General features: G+C 46.0%; 1 protein-coding gene across 5 annotated transcripts in view; it reads left to right on the top strand.

Annotated features, from left to right (window-relative positions):
- The first annotated feature begins 300 nt into the window (after nucleotides 1-300).
- Nucleotides 301-20,885, top strand: part of FRMD4A (FERM domain containing 4A) — a 407,020-nt gene continuing 386,435 nt past the window's right edge. For 3 of the 5 annotated variants that reach the window (XM_077935685.1, XM_028745665.2, XM_077935682.1), the window contains exons 1-2: nucleotides 301-582; nucleotides 1,046-1,183. In XM_077935685.1, the coding sequence (XP_077791811.1) occupies nucleotides 316-582; nucleotides 1,046-1,183 (405 nt within the window). In that variant the 5' untranslated portion in view covers nucleotides 301-315. Of the gene's footprint in view, nucleotides 583-1,045; nucleotides 1,184-20,885 lie in introns of those variants that run through there. The other 2 variants (XM_077935684.1, XM_077935683.1) reach the window with 1 other exon arrangement.

Below are 20,885 nucleotides of genomic sequence, written 5' to 3'. Positions count from 1 at the left end.
TGAAATGAAAACCAGTGGAGTGGCTTTCGAAAGCAAGGAGCTTTATTTAGATTCCCGTGCTGCTCTCCCTTTTACATCTATTCTTTAAACAAGGAGCTCATTATCTGGGCTAATTAATCGTTGTCCCTTAATGGTCTCCTGCCCCCAGAATCTCTAGCCTTTTGACGACCACCTGAGCATCGCAGGGGACCAGACCCCTCACCAGACCCCTCTATGGAAGCAGAGGAGTCGGAGGAGAACAGGAAGCCTTTCTGCAGCAGGCATGCAGGGAAGCCGGCGTGATCAGAACGCTAACAGGGCAGGCTGTGTAATTACATGTTTCTTGTAAGTGTGTTAGCTCCATGGGGAGCTGAGTCCATTTGGAGACAAGGAGAAATAGCCCCCCCTTTCAGTAAGGTGAAAAGGGTCATCGCATATCCTAGTTGCCATTCAAATATAATAAAGGTAATTGTTGCTCTAGAGTGCTGGCTCGCCTTGCTTTTGCTCAGTCATTCCTCATGTCTGGATTATGCAGACGGCTGCTTTCTAACTAGGGAAGCACACTGCTTTGAGGAAGAGAGAAGACCATTTGTTTTGCAAGCGGTATGTTGTGATTATTATCTTTTTGCATTGTTTCTGCAGTATTGTGAGGGGGGGTGTGGAAGACTAGAATAATACAAAATCTGGGCTGTAGAAGCTTGAACCACAGTGCAGATTATTCTCTTGACAGTTAAAAGCAATTGATATTATTCCTCATGCAGAGGTGGGGGGGGGGGCTTTGCAGCATTCCTGTATTTTTAACTTGTTGCCGTAAGGTTTGTGTTAGGATGAATGTCATGTTGCTGTTGCCGTTTGCACCTCCTTTTTAACCATCCTGCAGATTCCAATCTGATCTTTCGTCTCTCTAGCCAGATTCCTGACTGCATCTCCTCTTCTCTCTCTCTCTCCCTTGAGTGTAAAGTTTGGCCTAGCTGAAGCTTGTTTCAACCCTGCAGATTTTGTTTTTTGGGTAAAAGAACTCAAATCAGAGCATTTTCTCCCTGAGCTTGATTTTGGATGTTTCCAGGCTGCAGGAGGGGCCAGCGGATGCTTTGCCCTTGACAGAGGGCCAAGAGCCGACCGAATCCAGGGGAGGATTTATATGCAAGACGACAAGGCGATGGCTACGCAGCGAGCTCCGGAATCTGCTCTCAGCTTGTTGATGGTGAGTGGTTTAAGGGGATGTTGAGCTTGAGGTGGATCGAGGGTGAAGATCATGTCAAGGAATTGATGGATTATATTGGTATTGTGCTGCTGCTGGTGGTGGTGGTGCTGCTGGCAGTGGTGGGGAGGGCTGGCTGTTGTGCTTTTTTAACAAAATGGACAAGGAAGGTGTTTTTTCTTCTTTTCTATGGCCACCCCACTCAACGCTAATGATCACAATTTAGAATGAACTTCAAATTTACAGATGTCATCTTTTTGTGGCCCTGTTGTTATTATTATTATTTTAAAAAATATTTGTCTCCTGTTGTCTTCTGGTTAAGGTGCTCCTGGTAGGTTAGAGCAGGGAGGGAACTGCCATCAAATGTAGATAAACTGTAATGATCATGATAACAGCCTGCATGTCACAACAAGTTAGCATGCAGTTGTTTGTGTTTCTTAGAACAGCTCCTGAATCTCTGCATCATTCAGGAAGTGAACCCCTGGACCTGTGCCCTTGCCTGCCTCCCTATGTGTCCCCAATGACAATTCAGAGTGCCTTTCGCAGATGATGGTGTTAGCACCCAGAGGATGCCATCTCGGGGGCTGCATGGAGCACCTAATGACCATGCAAGACCTGCCTATCTCGGGGGGGGGATGGGTAGGGTGTGGGTTTCAGGCACTGCCCACAACACGTCGACCTACTGACCTACTCCTCAAAGTTCTGCCAAGGAGGCTGAATCCTGGAAGGATGTGACTTTCTGTTCATTTGCTTTTATTAAAACAAAGCCCGTGGGCTTGAATTCCCCAGATTATACATTTCTTTTGCATCTTTCACTCTTTTTTTGCCATCCGGAATCATTTCAGTCCTGAGCTTTTCCAAGCGTTGAATTAATCCTCCTTCCCACCTCTCCCTTTGCAGGGGATGGAGAGGGTTGCAAATGGCAGTATATACATATTGATCTCTGCTTTCTGATGGTGCTAGAAATGGTCTCCTGGAACTTGGCATTTGCAGCCGTAGACTAATGGCCTCCTGGCACTTTGAGTGGTTAGCAAAGGTCAAGCGGAGAAGAACAACTTTTATGTCCATTACTAAATACTCTATTAAATTTACTGATGGTTTGTCTTTATATTTATCAGCGGCTGTCATAACAAGCAGCCAGCAGTGTGTTTCTTTCTCAGTGTTTTCCATGGTTCTTTAAATGGTTGCCTTCTGGGCTTGGCCTGTTTAAATCTGCAGAAGGCGCCCTCTCTGCCAGTGCAAAACCCAGTAATGGCAAGAATGGTTTGCAATGCACTTCAGATGATGCTTGGAGGAGCAGGGGCTTGGGCCTCAGTCTCAGTGATGGGGGGACAAGGGAGCTGGGATGGATGCAATTGCTGTACAAGTAAGACATCTGTGGGCCTCTCCAAATGGCCTTCCTGTTGCACGTTCAAGGTGATTGGTATTCATGATGCTTTGCGGGCAATCACAGGTGACCCGACTTCCATCACTGCTTGTGCCTGTGAAGGTTTGGGGACAGTCACACTGCTTCCTTTTCAGTCAATGAGGATCCCTAACTTTCTGCTGAACCCCCCATAACTTATTATACCACAAGTGTTATGGTTTATTTCTGTCCCATTTTATTGCACTTTAGCCCCTCCGAACAGTAATGCTGTAGAAGCAAACTAACTAAACAGACGAAAGCAGGATGGTATAGACACCCTTAATGCCAATAAATACACCTGCCATAAAACCCCGCCTGGAGGGGCTGGTCTGTCTTTTGCCCGTCTCCCACAATCACTTCCCCAATTATTGTTTATTGTATATGTTGAACTAATTGGATAGCTGAGTTGTGCCCTTGAAAGACTACCCAGACAATGTGGGATGCCTTTGTGCATAGCTTAGGCAAATGAGTGTGCAGTTTACTGACCCGCCGCTTTCGTCTTCAGTGGTTGGTGTAGTATAGCATAGTTTTACTGGTTGCACCTTTAGTAGTAGCAGTAGTAGAGATTGTGCTGTTGACGTGAGCCTGTCCTTCAAGGAATATGAATTGAAATGAGTGTAGAAGTGTTAAGTCATTCTCAGTTCCTTCTCTTCTTGAGCTGCCTGATCCACAGCCAAGCTCCACTGCAGAACCAGCATTCAAGCTATTTTAAGCTCACTGGACTCCAGTGACTCCATAGAAAAGCACAAACCAAGAGGAGGGTGTGGTGGCGCCTTAAACACCAACACATCTAGTATGGTAGAGGCTTTCCTAGACTCAAGCCGTCTTTGGCAGGCATATAAGTGAGAAAGCTATGGAGGTGGAAGCTAAGTGGCAAAGAGAAGCAAAGACACAGTCAGTGACCATTAGAGCTTCAACAAGGACCTTGACTGGACTCTTTTTGGCCCCGGCTGAAAACATTCTTAATAGACAAGTCTGCCCAAATGCTTAGAAAGCTGAAGTCTTAGTATTTTAATTTTTGTAGGTTTTAAAGTATAGTTGTGAATTTTTCTCTTTTAATTATTTTATCTCTTTATAAACTGGTTTGAGGGTGTGTGTTTTTTTACAAGTATATAAATTTTACAAAATAAAATAAGTAGCTATACCATAACTTTTCTACAGTAGCAGATTGGTGATAATGGCTTGAGATTATTGCATTAACTCCTCTAGTGGGGAAGGGAGCCATTTCCAAGAAACAGTCAAAGGCAGAACAGAGATTCTGGTGTTTTCCTGCTCCCTGGATTTCCACAGGCATCTGGTTGGCCCCTGAGAGAACAGGGTGCTGGACTGGATGGGTCCTCTAGCCTGATTCCTCCCTCCCTCCCTCCCACAAACATACATACAAAATTTGTATACCACTGGATGATAACGAAACCTCTAAGCAGTTGGTCAGCTAATTAACACATACAGTGGTACCTCTGGTTACGTACTTAATTCATTCTGGAGGTCTGTTCTTAACCTGAAACTGTTCTTAACCTGAGGTACCACTTTAGATACTGGGGCCTCCCGCTGCCGCCGCACCACCAGAACACGATTTCTGTTCTAATCCTGAGGCAAAGTTCTTAACCCGAGGTACTATTTCTGGGTTAGTGGAGTCTGTAACCTGAAGCATATGTAACCTGAAGTGTCTGTAACCCGAGGTACCACTATATTTGGAATTGTTGCCTTTTGTACCCAATGTGACCATATTGTGAAAGTGGTATTTGACCTTTGGTAGCTTAGCTAGTCACCAAGTGATGAATATGCATTTGTGGACTGACCCTAAGGCCTCCAATACAAATCATATTTACTAGGAAGCAAGTCCCATTGAACTCAGTATGACTTTCTTCTTTGGAAACGTGTTTAGCTGGGATGAGCACTTACTACTGATAATTACATGAGCATTATGAAAGGCATGCACATTTCAGCGAAGAGGAAATCCTGCCTAACTCTTTTCCTTTTGCCCCTGACTCCTTTCCAATGCGCTGTAAAAACTGAGCAAAATTGTCTATTTATCTTCCTAGTTCCCATCTCATTCCAACACTTCTCTAAATAGTTTTCTCTTTACAATGTTTCCATAATTCATTTAGCAGTGAGATTCACTAATAGAATCTCTTTATACTCCCAGACTCCTGCAATACGGATATTATATTCCTGGCCCAAGGGAAAGGTCTAGGAAGATGGCTTTTAATAACAAAATGGGCAATTCATGTCATGGGAGACATTACTTAGCAACTAGCAAAATGCTCATCATTGTGGTGTTCTTGCGAAGGGAAGGCTGTATTCATTTTATGAACTGTGTTTCTGTACCACCGCATAGCTGGCATTTTCTGGGTGGCATACAGAGAAATGATTGAAATGCAATATGAGCAATTAAAAATGCAATTGCAATGAAACATATTGCAGCAAGGAAAGATCAGCAACATCAGACTCACGTCTTAACATTTCAAAATAAAACCAAGCAGAGCTTCAAATCTTTTTAAGTCCTTGAAAGGTCCCATAAAAAGCCAGGGTGAATAAACTAAAAGTTTTGCTGGACTTAGGGGGAACACAGCCTAGGTGCTAGTCAGTCTTCTCTGCCCATGAAGTCTCACTTGGGGGTGGCACTGGGAGAAGCACCTTGGGCAGTGACCTTTGCGTCCAGAACCAGCACAGGCGGAAGGGAGTGATCCTTCATATAAGCAGTCTCCAAGGTGTCTGGGGTTTTAAAGGTTAAAACCAGCCCAGAAATAGACTGGAAGATGGTGCAGCTGACAAGGCAGAGTGTGGCGGCCAGTCTTGACCAGGTTGCTGACTGGTGCTTCTGGACCCTTATCAAAGGCAACCCAACACAGAGACAACCTGCAGTCGCCTTGCATATTGTAACAGGGCGTGTCATTTTAGGGAATGAAACTTAATTTTTGCAAATTTCTACAGTGAGGGGATCTTAAAAAAATTGTTTTTGGGTGTGAGGAATTCCTGTCTGCTATTATTTTTGCGACTGGGCAGCATTTAGCTTGGTAAGTCTACGTTTGATGAAGAAGCACATAAACTGCCTTTGGAAAACCCCAAAATTGTAATTTTACTTTCTGAAAATGTCACATAATACAACAGAGGTGGAGATAGCTGCTTTGGTGCCCCTGGGGCGGGGCGAGCATCCCAGGGGGGCGGTGCAGCAATGTAACCCTCCCTCAGGGATGACACCCGGGGTGACCACACCCCCTTCCTCCGCCTGTGTAATACAGACAAACAACTGGAAACATTTGGCAACCATTTGTAATGATTTCTATGCAATTTTACACACCTTTTACTTACCAAGCAAAACTAAATTATATTGATTTAACCCAAATATATTTTGAATTCCCAAGTCACGTTACAACTTTTTAGCACCCCTCATTCTGGGAATTGGAAAGCTGAAAAATTCAATGTGCCCTAATATTGCAAGGACCTCTGCCATCATCCCTTGCTGGGTAAATTCTTGCCAGTGAGAGTGGCATCCCCCAGGGTCTGGGTGGGTCTATGGCAGGGTCTGCCCCAGTCTGCCCCAGTGCCCCTCTCTTTCCTCCACAGGAACAAACAGCAACCATTCACTTATATGGGAGAAAGTAGAGATGCACATTTAAATGAGTGCTAATCCAGCTCCCTTTGGGACTCCCCCTCCCCCTTATCTGCATAGCCCCGCCCCGGCTGTTTTTCTTGGCTAAAGGGAAGGAATGCTGGGAATATGGATTGGGAAGGGCTGAGCAAGAGAAAGGTGCTTTCTCCCATGGGTGGCGCTTGCATGCTCCAGGGAGTCTGGAAGAGGTCCTTTTCCACCCACCCTTCCTTAGTCGGTTTGGGGCTTCCTTTGGCTTCTCTTTCTGATTGCAGTCTGAGAGGTTTGTTAGCTTGTTGCTGGTGTGCTAAGATTCTAGGTAAGATTCAGATTCCTCTCAATGCAGGGATTGCTACCAACCTGGATGGCTTTCACAGCGGATGTAGACCAAATCGCGGAGGATCTGTTTATCTTCTCCCTCCCCTGTCAGGGGCCGGGTGCTTCTCACTTGCTGGGAAGGGCCAGTGGGAAGAGTGCGGCTGTGGCTGCTGTCCTGTTTGCGGATCCTGCTTGAGAGGCGTCTGCTCTGACCCATGAGGACCAGATGCTTGTCTGGGTGGCTCTTTGGCCTGACTCAGCGGGGCTCCTGAATCTATTCCCATACTAAATGGCACAAGGGCTCTGCATCTGAAGAAGAGCATCTGCTGCAGCTATATTTTTATACTTTAGCATTGCTATATTTATTGCAACAACAACACATATCAGTTGACACACAACAGCATTTTCCCTTTTTGAAGCAAAATGGCTTTGGCGTGCACACAAGCTGCTTAGAACAATGGCTGCTCCGTGTCCAGAGTCGATGTAGCTCATGTGGTGCCTTCCAGATGTTATGGGCGACAGTGTCCATCAGCCCTAGGCAGGGATGGGGGTTATAGCCCACAACATATGGAGGGCACCTTATTGGCCACCCATTGATCTAGAACACCTGCCCTAGTTTATACCTGCGGCTGGGATGGCACTGCCACAGCATGGTAGAGCACCTTCCCTGCTTTATCTGCCCTACTATTTTGGGAGCCTGTTGCCACTGAGAACTCTGGGACACACACATTGAGTCATGTATTAACCTCACAACACCCCTCCTTTAAAACCAATCAATCCCAGAAAGGGCAACTTGCCCAAGGCCACCTAAAGACCCTCAGGCCTGAGCAGGGATTTGAATCTGGTCTGCCATAATTAAACCCAACTTGCTCAGTTACTGTTTCACACTGGTCCACCTCTGGAAGTTCTTGATTGTTTGCCTTGAAGCATGGAGGGAAGGTAGAGGAAAGCATGGCTTGCCACTTTGCATATCAGATACAACCTTGTGGGCTGAGATGGGATCCTAGGTGAACAACTCCTGTGAGTGTGTGCCATTTTGTAGAAAATGAAAGTGCATTATTTGACTTGCTGAAGATAATATGCTTATGGGGCTGAAATATAGTACTTTGCTGAAGCCCCCAAATGACCCCTTTTGTCTTTCTCCCCATGTGACTTCAGGCAAGTGACACTCAGCAGATGCTGGGACACTCTGAGGGAAGCTGTGACTGTCCAAGTGCCATAATAGTGTTTTAGATGTATACTGTGGGTGCCAGACAGATGCGTAAAGGTTTTTCTTTCTCCTGTTGCCACAATATAGATGGCATGGAACTGAAAAGGAAACAATGTGCTGTCATGTTCTGAATCCTGGAAATGTCAGACAAATAGGATGGGCACATTTCATAGTCCAGTTATGCAGACTTCATAGCCGAAAGCATGCGCAGGCCAGCACTGGCGCCCCACTTGAGAGCTATAATATATTGCTCAGATTACAGGAGATAAGCAGCATCGCTTCAGTCTTGGCGATGGGAAATCAGACCAGCTACAATAACACAAGCTACTCTCTTATATCATCAGCTGGTTGACACCTGAATGGTGTGTTTAGGCTGCTCTTGTATTTGCAGCTTCATTGCAGAGGGGCTATTGAATTTCTCATGTGGTTAGAATACAAAACGCTGATGGGAATGACTCGCAATTGGAAGCCTGGTTCCTTGGCTTCATTTTATCTGCCCACATAAAGCCCTTTTGAAGGCTTTTCAAATAAAAAAGCGTGTATTGATCAAAGGGTATTGAATGGCACTGTAAGTTAGGTCAGTTGGGCTTGGTTGCGACAGCATTGCAGCATTCTGGCAGAATGAGATCCGAGAGGCCTGACCTCTAGACTGCCAGAGGTTAATGTGCCTTTTAATTGGTATTTATTGGATGAAAGTTGTTCAGAGTATAAAGGTGTTCACTGATGGCCCAGTGAGTTAAAATCCTGCTGTTTGGGGTGATCTGCTCACGTCTTCAACAGTTGCCCTTGGCTTTGTATATGAGTAATAGATCCCCATCTCCTGATTCTGTGGCCTCCTTTTAAAATTCACCTCTCATGATCCCAAGTCTTTGGACGGATTTTCATGCTGCTATCTGGGGAAGGGCTCAGTGTCGGAGCACGTGCTTCACACCCAACAGGTCCCAGGTTGGAATAGTTCAAGCCTTGATGTCTCTGGGGGTGGCTGGAGATGGCTCCTGCCTAAAAGTGCCAACAGTACTGAGGCGGAATCTGGTCTGGGAGAGGGTATTCTCTGTCCCAGGGTCCCTGAGGAGCTACATCTGCGAATGCTGTGGAAGGAAAAGGTCCTGCTCTGTGGCCTTTTTGTTTTTGCCTGGCCTCACAGCAGGTAGGCCAGGCTGATCCAGAGGTGTCATGCTCTCTGTGAGTCAGCGCCCCATGGCTGCACACCCTCTAATCGAGGGGCCTTCCTGTGTTGTGGGACTACAACTCCCATCATCACCTTGACATTGGCTATGCAGGTGGGGGCTGATGGGAGATGGAGTTCCGTGGCACCTGGAAGGCTACAAATTCCCCATCTTTGACTTAGACCAAGTCCTGCAGGGGGAAAAGAGGGGCACACCTTTGCAGGTGGGATGGAAGTTCAGTGGTAGAGCAGATGTTTTTCATGCAAAAGGTTCCAGGTCCAGTCTCTGGCATCTCCAATTAAATAGTCAAGTAGCAGATGGTGAGAAAAACCTCTTCCTAGGACCCCAGACCCATTTCTAGTCTAGCTAAATGAACCACTAGACAGACTTGGTACCAGGCAGCTTTCTGTGTTCCTATGAAGTATATTGAATTGTTCAATAAAAAGAAAAGCATTGGGTGTTTTTTCATATTTTCCTTTTATAATGGATTCGCTACCTTTTACTGTCTATAACATTTCACACTAGAAAGCCCCACCTGGGGGAAATTATTACTAGAAATTGCCTACCCAGAGATATTTCTTTAAAAAATGATATAAACTCTTTTTTTAACCCACCAAGCTGTATTATTCCTGCAGCTCCTTGGATTTTGCTCCTCATAATTTGTGAAAATATAATGAGAAACTGTTGTAGAACATATGTTTGGACTAGTACCTGTTTGAAATGTGTGTTGTAGCTAATATATTAAAGCAGGAACAAGGACACAGCCTTGGAATAATTGAGCCTGAATCTCCTTCCCTGATTTTGATTAACATGAACAAATGAAGCCTTAATGGTCAAAGCCCAATGCATTTTCTAATTAATCACAGGCTGACTAAAAACAATGCTTTGGACCATTACCTTTGTACCATTAGCTCTAAAGGAAGGGACTCATCAAGGACATCTTAGTGGCTCCTATATGGAATATGTTGCCATGGGCACCCAGGGCAGCTATTCACCACCCTCTCTGTTTTAATGTGCAGGACTACTGGCAGTGTGTGTTTATTAATGAAGAGTTAGCTTTATTTGAGGATTGGTGGCAGTGATTATTCCTATTAATGCAACATTACATCATCTTTGGAAATAATATGACAAAGCCCAGCCCTTGAGTCCTTCCTTCTTTCAGTCAATTAGCATTTCTCCTGCAGTTTATGACAGCAGGTTGGGGTTCAGATGGGATGTGAAATAGTGAGATCATTATTGGCAAGGCAATGGTGTATGCCTTTCAAAAAAGAGGAAGATGATAGGACAGCTGATTCCTCCCCCTCAGCTGATATTTTTAGGTGACACCGTTCCCATTTCAATGGCTGGTGTCAATTGTAACCCTTAGGAAGGGAGCGCCATCCATGCGCCATCTGCCTCAGCGATGCAGCAGATGCACAATTGATAGTCATTGCAGAGCTGCACTTGCTTTTTTGCAAAAAGGGAAGGCTGAATTTTATGTACCGTATACATCGTAAGTCTCAGTGTGCATCTAAGTCATCGCTTTGCATAGTCTTTGTACACAGAATTGCTACCTTTCCTAGCATTATGGAACATGGCGGGTCAGGGCGGCTTTGGTGGTCACTTGGCTGCAATGATATAAACAGCATTTAGGTACAATTAATTGTTTTTAAACTCTACTAAAACTTCATCACCAACCAGTGAAAGTTCCCTCCCTCTGCTCTCTCACACCTGTTACTTGTGAGATAGGAATTTAAGGACCACTTGGTTTGTTTTCTAAAGCTATTTTGGTTCTGGTGTGTTACTGTAAAAAAAAGGTAAAGGACCCCTGGCAGTTAAGTCCAGTCGCGAATGACTCTGGGGTTGCGGCGCTCATCTCACTTTACTGGCTGAGGGAGCCGGCGTTCGTCCGCAGACAGCTTCTGGGTCATGTGGCCAGCATGACTAAGCCGCTTCTGGTGAAACCAGAGCAGCACATGGAAACACCGTTTACCTTCCCGCTGGAGCAGTACCTATATATCTACTTGCACTTTTGACGTGCTTTCGAACTGCTAGGTTGGCAGGAGCAGGGACCGAGCAACGGGAGCTCACCCCGTCGTGGGGATTCGAACCCCCAACCTTCTGATTGGCAAGCCCTAGGCTCTGTGGTTTAGATCACAGCGCCACCCGCCTGTGTGGGGCAACTAGCTAAGTAGACTAGCCATTGATGGTACAGCAGCTGCCCAGACCACAGATTTCCAAATCAGGACTTTTGATTCTTCACTTCTAAAGGCAGAGCTCAGATATCTGAGGTGTTGGGGAAACCAGACTGAACTGCATGCATTAGAGAAGGTGGAGAGGCCATAGAGTGAAGGTTTGTGCGTCACTCCTTTATCATGGGATGGGGAGCCTGAAGCCGCCTTCCCTGTTAGCCAACAACGCAGTGTCCACAGGTTACGAGAGGGTGGCCTGTGTTTAGAAACAAAAACTGCATGTACATGCCCAGAGTCGTCACGCTATTCCTTTTTCTAGGCAGCCTTTGGTGACTTGCCCATCCCACAGAATCAGGGGCAGATGATTACTATACGCTTGAAGGGATCATGCAAACCTCTCTCTAGTCAGGGGTCAGTGAGCTGTGGATTGCAATGCTTGGCAGTGTTATTGCATTTGCTTTGAAAGCCCAAGCATGTCCTGATAATTCAGTCTGTCTCCCAGCTGCAGAACACGCGAGCGAGGCCTGGTGTGCCTTTTGGCAGCCCAGTCTTTCCCATTTATATAGCCCCAGATTGCCAGTGCCCCCTGCCTGCCTGCTTGGACCCTTTTGAATATTATTGATTGTTTTTAATCAAACTATTCCTTGATACGGCCTGTTTCCTTTCTGTCACTCGGCCTTGGTAGTTAATCTAAATCACCTTTTGTCAGAGACGGCCTCCAGGTCCCAGCTCACAGAAGACCAACGCTAGCCATTAGAACTGTACAGAAGTCTTTATTGACATTTAGTTTCCATTTTCAGGCACTAGCGTGCGTCTCTACGTCTAGACCCTAGACCAGCGAAGCCTCGTCTGAGTCTCCGCCCCCTGTACACCAGTTTAAGACTCTAGCCTTACTCCACCTTCTACGTTTCTCCTTTCGCCTCTGGGTCCTACTACTCCCCTGGGTGCCTTCCTTCCTGGACGCCTCGGAAGCGGACCCTTCGGACTCCTCCCCCTCTCTTCGGCGGGCTTTGGGACCCGGCTCCCTCTCCGGGCTGCTCATTGCGCCCCCCTCTTGTACATTTGAACTTGGCGCGCGCGCGCTGCCCCTGACCTTCCTTTTGACCGTTACCTCGCTCTCTGATGCAGGCGTGGCTAACCCTGACTCATGTCCTTCCGCTGACGGAAAGCTGCCTGCTGCCGATGCTTGGGACTCCTCCCCCTTACTGCTCTCCGGTGGGGAAGCTGGTCCCGATTTCCAGCTGCTGCTCTCTGAGTCCCCTCTGGCCCCTCCTTCCTGAGGTGTTCCCTCTGGCAACCCCCTAGCTCTGACCACGGGAGCCCCTTTCTGTGAATCCTCTGATTCGCTGGAGAGACTTAGAGACCTCGGATGGCTATCATCACTGACCTCTCCCTCGGATTCCTCCCCCTCGGTCTCTAATTCCTCCCTATCCTGTCCCTCTGCTCCTGAACCCCTGACACCTTTAATTGTGCAAACTTAAATTTCCAGTATGTGCTTGATTCCCTCCCACAAAATAGCGATAGCCTGAAGGCAACCACAATGCACTGGAAGGTGAAGAGGTTGGGTTACAATGGATCCATGACGTGGCATAGGTGGTTTGACACTTTCATATTCCCCAATACAGTGGTACCTCGGGTTAAGTACTTAATTCATTCCGGAGGTCCGTTCTTAACCTGAAACTGTTCTAAACCTGAAGCACCACTTTAGCTAATGGGGCCTCCTGCTGCTGCTGCGCCGCCGGAGCACGATTTCTGTTCTCATCCTGAAGCAAAGTTCTTAACCCGAGGTACTATTTCTGGGTTAGTGGAGTCTGTAACCTGAAGCGTATGTAACCCGAGGTACCACCCGAGGTTCCATTTACTTTGCAAATGGAAATAGGGACACTTTCTCAAATTCCTTCCACGCTGGGCATTGCTGAGGGCACTTCTCTGCCTGCTGTGCACCATCCTGTCCATTACTGGATTTGGAAACAGGTGTGCTAGACAGATTTAATTTACAGTGGTGCCCCGCAAGACGAACGCCTCGCAAGACGGAAAACCCGCTAGACGAAAGGGTTTTCCGTTTTGGAGGCGCTTCGCAAAACGAATTTCCCTATGGGCTTCCTTCGCAAGACGAAAGCCCATAGGGAAATCTCCGGGACAGCGGGGAAGCGCAGCGCGTCTTCCCCACTGTCCTCGGACCTCCTCCGAAGGCTGGCGGCGGGGCGGAGAGACCTCCTCCCGCCGTCAGCCTTTGTTTCTCCGCTATCCCGGACGGCTTTTGAAGGCAGGCGGGGGGGAGCAAAGACTTTCGCCCCCCGCCGGCCTTCTTCTGAAGGCCGGCGGGGGGCAAAAGTCTTTGCTCCCCCCTGCCTGCCTTCCCGGGGGCTTTTAAATCGCCCCGGACAGCGGAGAAGTCTTCCGCTGTCCCGGGGTTTTTTTAAATGCTGGCGGGCGGCAGCGGAGACTTCGCTGCCGCCCGCCAGCATTTTAAGATCACCCCGGACAGCGGAGAAGTCTCCGCTGTCCTGGGGTTTTTTTTTTAATGCTGGGGGTGGGAAGAAAAGCCCTGTCCCCGGACTTGGTCTGAAGTCGGTTTCCATAGGAACGCATTAATTGATTTTCAATGCATTCCTATGGGAAACCGTGCTTCGCAAGACGAAAAACTCGCAAGAAGAAAAAACTTGCGGAACGAATTAATTTCGTCTTGCGAGGCACCACTGTAAAGTGCGTTTGAGCCTCATTTGATGGGCATGTGTGGAAGACTGTCAGCTGCCATGAGGCTGGTTATCAGCAGCTATTTTTTGTATTTTAAATCACTACAAGTTTGAATATGTATTAATTTGATGACTTTTTTTGCCTTATTTATGTGCTGTTGTGCTTTTTATATGATCATAGTGATTGTCATGTTTCCTAATTTTTAAATTCTGCTGTTATGTCTATGAGCCTCTTTGAGCTCAACATTGTTGTTGGAAAAGCAGAATACAAGTATTTAATCAAATAAATAAAAACAGCAATAGCATCCCGCAAAGATCCTCCCCTATTCAGCCACTTCAGCTTTTTGTAGCTGGAGTCAGTCCGGGCCTGCAAGGCAGGGAGCTGATCCTCCAGGCAGAGGCAGAGCTAGCTGCTCTGGCACCTGGAGCGGCGCACATGCTGTGCACCCGGGGGGTGGGGCCATGGGGCGGGGCAAGCATCCCAGGGGTGAGACACCCATGGGGGCAGAATGAGCTGCTCATGGTGGGCTGCTTCTTGGGGGGGAGGGGAGGGAGCCACACCACTTTGCCAGTAGCCTTCCTCTCTTCCCTCCTCCTTTTGAGAGCCTGGAGGAGGCTTCCACCCCAGAAGCAGCCCAGGAGTGGGGGGCAATGGCACACCGCCCCCCTGCGACTCCCAAGCCTCCCTTGAGCTGTCAAAACGAAGGGGGAAGGGGGGAAGGCCAGCGGCAAGGCGGCGCAGCTCCGCCCCTTCCCCTGACGGCTCGGGGTAGGCTTGGGAGTCGCGGGCGGGCAGCGCGCCAAATGCCAACCCCCCAGTGATGACACCCAGGGCGGACCACCCCCACCGCCCCCTTCCTCCGCCCCTGCCTCCAGGACTCACGGCAAATTCATCTCCCTAATTTATGTTATTGTTTGATTTTTTTGTGAGCTGTCTTGGAAACCCAAATGGATGGAAGGGTGAGGTGAATAGATAGAAAATAAATAATAGAGTATCCCAAAATTGGTGACTGCTGGCATTCCCAGTTGGATTTTGTGAACAAAAGCTCCGAACCAGATATGTTTTCTCACTTTTCAGATATATAAAATGCCCTCCGAAGAGATGTGCCCCTGGTTTCATACCCTCTCAGTGATCGATGGAAATCTAATTGTTTTCCTGAGGCATTTGATTACTTTAAAATTGATTTGTAATACCTCTCATTGGTGTTTTGTATTTTGTATTTTTATTATTTTGCTCTGGGCTTTGCTTGTTTGTTCTGTTCTTAATTATTTTACGATCTTCTTCTTTCTTTTGATAGATACTTTGAGGGTCTGGAAAGGCAGGATAGAAATATATTCTGTAATAAACTAAAGTAAACAAGCAATTGCTGGCAATGGGGCATTGCCCTGAGGAGAAGGAGGCCTTGACATGGGTCAAGGGGAGATCGTATCACTCAAGGGGATTGAGAGTGTGCCCAAGGCCACTTAGGTTGAATCCAATGACGCTCCCCTGGGAGTAAGCCCCACGGGGCTAAATGGGACCCACTTCTGAGTATGTATAGGATTGCCCTGTTAATCATTTCATGACAGGGTTTCTTGTTCATTGCATGCCTTTAGCTATTAAAAAAAAACCAGCAGCTCTGGTCATATAACCCCATATACATTACTAAAACCAATGAAGTTGATTCCTTTAAGTCTTCCTCCATTTATTTCCTGGAATCAATATTTCTGGAAAGAGCGGCAGAAAGAGAACTATGGCAAAATTCTCCTTGTACTGTTATGATGAAGATGAATAAGGAAAGAAATGAATAGGACACTTGCAGCAACTTATTAAGCTGGTGGATAATATCCAGAACTATTTGTAGAACTTAATACATCTGTGGCTAAAGTAATGAAGACATGGCAAGTTGAAATCAATCTTTATTGATTATAGCTTGGACTGGAGATCTGCAAAATACAATCCAATTCCTTCATTCTCATTAGGGAGTGTCAAGAGGTGCTGGAAACCATTTGTGGTAAATTCCGCAAGTTGTCCTAGATATATATATATATTTAAGGAAATAAAACAGTGGCAAGGCAATACAAGACAACTATAACTGTTTGTCCTGTATGGCTCACTGCCCCCCTCATTGGCTTCCTTAGCCATTAATTAATGATAGGCTGTTTCACACATTAATGGAGCAGCATACCTAAGTAAGTGTGCACGCAAAAGGGAACCCCAACAAAGGATGGATGGATCTGTCCTTTTCAGTTCTCAGCGTTTCTCATTTTATCTATCTTAAATTCAAATCTTCACATTTGTACAGCAATTTGCATTTTAAAAAAAATGCTCATGAAAATTCATCAGCATTTTAGTTTGATTTTTCCTAATAAATATATTTTTGTGTGTAATTTTGTCAAATGTATACATTTTTTTGCAGAGTAATTTCCCCTAATACAGTGCATTTTATATGCTATTTTCACTAATATATATATTCTTATGCACGTCCCCCTACCATATGCATTTTTGTACACGTTACTTGACTGTACAAAAACTGCACTGCAAAATTCAGAGAAGTGAGACTTGGGGAGGATGGCTGTGTATCATTAGCCCATAAGCAGGGGCCAGGGCTCATGGCAGAATGTGGGCAATGACAGGTGTCTTTGTGCCATTTCCACCTGTACAATATACCGTCTCATATACTGTATTTTTTGCATGTACATACTTATTTTCAAACTCTGGCTTTTATCACTTGTTCTGTGCAGACTGATAATTTAAAGTAGTAAAATACAAAATTTATCCGAAATAATTAAATTTTGCACATATGTGCCATTACCTCTTGCTGGCTTCCCCAGAAACCTAGAGCCACTGGAAATGATGTGCAGTTCCATTAACAGAGCAGGGATCCTTGGCTGTAAGAATGCGCATTATCTATCTAGTTGCTTTTCAGTAATGCAGCAACTTGACTTAGACCAAATAAATATCAACAGATATGAATCCAATGCTTTCCATCTAACTCTATGCTTATTGAAACATAAACCCTAAAGATTCTGATCTCTCCCCCTCCCCCCATGTATCCATAATGCAAAATGTAGTGATATTGCCAACATTTGAAAATAGCAGACTCAAAATACAAATGGTATGGTGAATTCAGCTCCCTTGACTAGGAATTCCTACTCAGTATTTAAAGTTGAGATATGATAATCATTAATCAGATTATGCCCTAAAGCTGGTAATATCTGTGAGTGTGTGCTCATGCTCATTATCTTCACCCAGGGATGGGAACTTGTGGCACACCCTCCAAGTGTCCCTATTTTCCTGGGACAGTCCCAGTTTTTGATTTCATCCCAGAATGTCCCACTTTTCCTTAGGATGCCCCTTTTTTCATCGGAGAAATGTTGGAGGGTATGTTGTGGCCCTCCAGATGTTGCTGGACTCCAATTCCTATCAGCATGGCCAAATGGATAATGGGAGTTGTAGTTCAACATCTGGAAGGTCATCACGAGTTTTTCAGGAAGTACAGGCTCTTGTGAAGGCTGCAGAGTGCAGACCACCAGAGAGATGATTTGTCGAATGTAAGAAAGGACACAAACACCCCTTGGCCCACCTTGAAATTTAAGTATGCACATGAAATGATTTCTACCACCAACCCATGAGAATTTAACCAAAGTTTTCTCTCCCCTTTGAAAATTTTCAGTTGCAATTTCTTTTCCTGTTAATAGAGAATGGTCTGGAGGGGAGTGGTAGAAAATTTTGGCACAACACTATTGGCAGTTGTGTTCAACCAAGAGTGAAAGTTTATTAGAAGATGGGAGTCCATTGCAAAACTAGACAAAGCCTTCTCACCGTATTGGAGCTGATGAAGGGAAGACGGTGTGGCAATTTGAATTGCAAATTGACAATCTTCCCATTGCTCTTGGCAGACGTGAATTCAATATGCCCCACGAAGCAACTGCTGTTCACTATGCAGCTTCCCGCCATAGAGGGCTTCTTTTGGCAGTGAATGAAAGAAGTGGTGCCACTGGGTGCCTTTTTGCCAAGTCCAATAAACCCTGGGATTATTAGTCTCCTGGCTTCCACAACGGAGCCAGCTCAAAACCATATGGTTCCTCTTCTTAAGCATTGCCTTCCGAAAGCAATCGCCTCATTTCCCTCTCTCTTCTTTCCTCACTTCATACGCTTGAGAGGGCCAGAGCCATGATGAGCAAGAGCCATAAATATGGAAGAGGCAGGAAACTTTATGTCTCCCCACGGCCTGCTCCATCTGGCGGGGGGAGATCAGAATCGGGCTTTGGTGGTCCTTATACCTTCCCCTCTCCTGTTATCGTCCTGCCTTCCAGTTTTATTTATGGAATTAGAGTCCAGTAAGACACACTCATTTGGTTTATTTATGTGTACAGAAGGAGACTCTAAGAGGTGTTCCAGGCTATGCTAATTATATTCCCACTTGCAAATCTTATAAAGCACAAACTGCAAATTAACTGTTTGTGCCTGTAGGACTAGCAGCTATTTTCTAAAGTGTTTTCTTTCTTTAAAAATGAAAAAAAAGAGTCGCCATGCAAGGGCTTTGAGGAAGCTCTTCCCCATAAACCCGGAACAGTCAAACTTTTCGCTTGTTGGATCTACTTCATTTTTCTACGAAGGCCCCAAGATCTATAGAAGGTGCAAAATACATAACATTTAAATTAAAGAACAAAGTGCATCTGAGCCAGGGGTGCCAGCTCCTGGGGGCCAAGGCCTTTTGGGCCCCCTGCATTTTGGGGAAAGAGGCCTCTCCCCCATGTCCAAAAAACGTGGAGGCGAAGTGCAGAATCGACCGTGGTGCATCTCCAGTGGCTGGCGGCTCCTCCTCCTCCTCCTGCCATGGAGGGAAGGAGGCTTGAAGCAGCCTCCCACCAGCAGTGGCGCCAAGAGGAGGAGGAGGAGGCAGAGCCACCAGCCATGGGAGCCCTGCGGCCGCCACATTCAGCTCTAGCATAGGAGAGGTGGGCGCTCAGCTGGGGGAGGGAAGAAGGCAGGCAGAGTGACTGCCCTTGCCATGCTGCCGCCACCACCACCATCTGCCTTCGCTCACTGCGCTTGTCTTGGCGCCTGCCATCCCGACCTCCCCGGCTGGGAAGGAATGTGGCATGCTGAGCTCCCCGCCCCCCAATATTTTGTCCCACTTGGCGCTTTTGGGCTCAGCATCTAAACAGAGCTCCTGTTACATCTAGTGTCCTTATCTTCCAGGATGGAACATGGTAGCCTGGAATTGGAAGAATCGAGATCTGATTCCTCTTAATCAATGGCTTGACAACATGACAACATTGGCAACATATGAATGGACAGTTTGTAGACACAGACTTTCTTTGGATAAATACAATGATTTTTGGAATGAGTTTGCAAAGAATAATATATTAGGTTATTGACAATTATATTTGTATTAGGATAACAAGAATACAGTGGTACCTCGGGTTACATACGCTTCAGGTTACAGACTCCGCTAACCCAGAAATATTACCTTTGCTTATATGAACTTTGCTTCAGGATGGCGCAGCAGCAATGGAGGCCCCATTAGCTAAAGTGGTGCTTCAGGTTAAGAACAGTTTCAGGTTAAGAACAGACCTCCAGAACGGATTGCCGTATTTTTCGCTCTATAAGATGCACCAGACCACAAGACGCACCTAGTTTTTGGAGGAGAAAAACAAGAAAAAAAAATATTCTGAATCTCAGAAGCCAGAACAGCAAGAGGGATTGCTGCGCAGTGAAAGCAGCAATCCCTCTCGCTGTTCTGGCTTCTGAGATAGCTGCCCAGTCTGCATTCACTCCATAAGACGCACACACATTTCCCCTTACTTTTTAGGAGGGAAAAAGTGAGTCTTATAGAGCAAAAAATATGGTATATTCTTAACCCGAGGTACCACTGTATCTACATCTGTATATTAATATATGGTAATGTAACAGTATTTTTCATTTTTTTATTCTCACTCTTTTTTTGTCCCACTCTATTAAAAAAGGGGGGAAATTGTTCCAGGCTTGAACTCTGACAGTGAAGACAGACTTGCTATCTGTTCACCTTTACACAGCCTGTGACTGTTAAAAATGAACTCTGTGTTACTCAGGTGTTTCAGAAGTCTCTTAAACGTAACAAGAGAGATGCCCTTGTTCAGTCTTTCTGATTGAGTGTCCTCACATTTCACTTAATCTGTTTCAATCTTAACATTAATAAATGAAACCAATTTTAAAACTTGAAATCCTGTTATTTCATTATGATTTATACAACATCGTTTTAGCTGTTGGGGTGAAAAGCACATACAAATAATCCCACTTGCATGCTAGCTATGCTGGATATTTTTAGCTACTCCCAGCAGACCTGTGGGATTTGGAGAAGCAGCACCCCTTCAAATACCTTGGCTCCAAATACGTCTCTGACACTATTCCCTAAGACTTCCAGTAGAGGCCACAACATTTGTGGAAAGGGAGCTTCTCCCTCCCCCTTTTGTAGTAGCATCGCATTTTCAGACAAGCTTGTTTGCTCATGCCTTATTTATGCTGTGCCATTTATGGAAACTCCAGGGTATTCCTCCCCTCCTCACCCATTTGCATTATGTCCTCAAACAAAGTGCTTCTGGAAGGAATGTTCAAAGCATTTGCTAGTGCAGGAAATGGAACAGGGAGTCAAAGTCATCGGGGAACAGCCTCCCACCCCACAGTGAGCAGGATAAAGTAATCTGATGCAAACTGGAGGCTTTCTCGTTCCCTTCCTCTGTTGTTTGCCGAGGATGTTGTATAGTAAAGATTGCATTTTGTAAAATATTTGTTGAAGGCCTCGTAACATTGCCTGGCAGACTCTCTGATGTCACTGCATCTTGGTGGCAAAGCCAGTTCACCAGGCAAAAGGGAGGGCAGAGCTCTTGTCACTTATGTAATAGGGAAACACCTACTGGGTGGTTCCTCTGACCCCAAGCCGCCCCCCTTGAGTGGCAGCAGCTCTCCAAGGTCTCAGCCAGAGGCCTTTCCCACTCCCTGCTACCCAGTCCTTTTAACAGGAAAGCCAAGCCCTGTATGTGGACCTAGGGATGGGAGAGGAATTCTGTTCAGTTTGCATGTTAATGAGAACCTCCCTAATGTGCAGCTTTTGAACCAAGCAATTCGACAACTAAAATGCAGAAGTGACCTCCTTGGGGCCCGAGCCTGGACAGTGTGTCT

Source organism: Podarcis muralis, chromosome 10, assembly GCF_964188315.1.
Source record: "Podarcis muralis chromosome 10, rPodMur119.hap1.1, whole genome shotgun sequence".
Taxonomy (NCBI): Eukaryota; Metazoa; Chordata; class Lepidosauria; order Squamata; family Lacertidae; genus Podarcis; species Podarcis muralis.
This window is presented reverse-complemented; position numbering and strand designations above follow the sequence as displayed.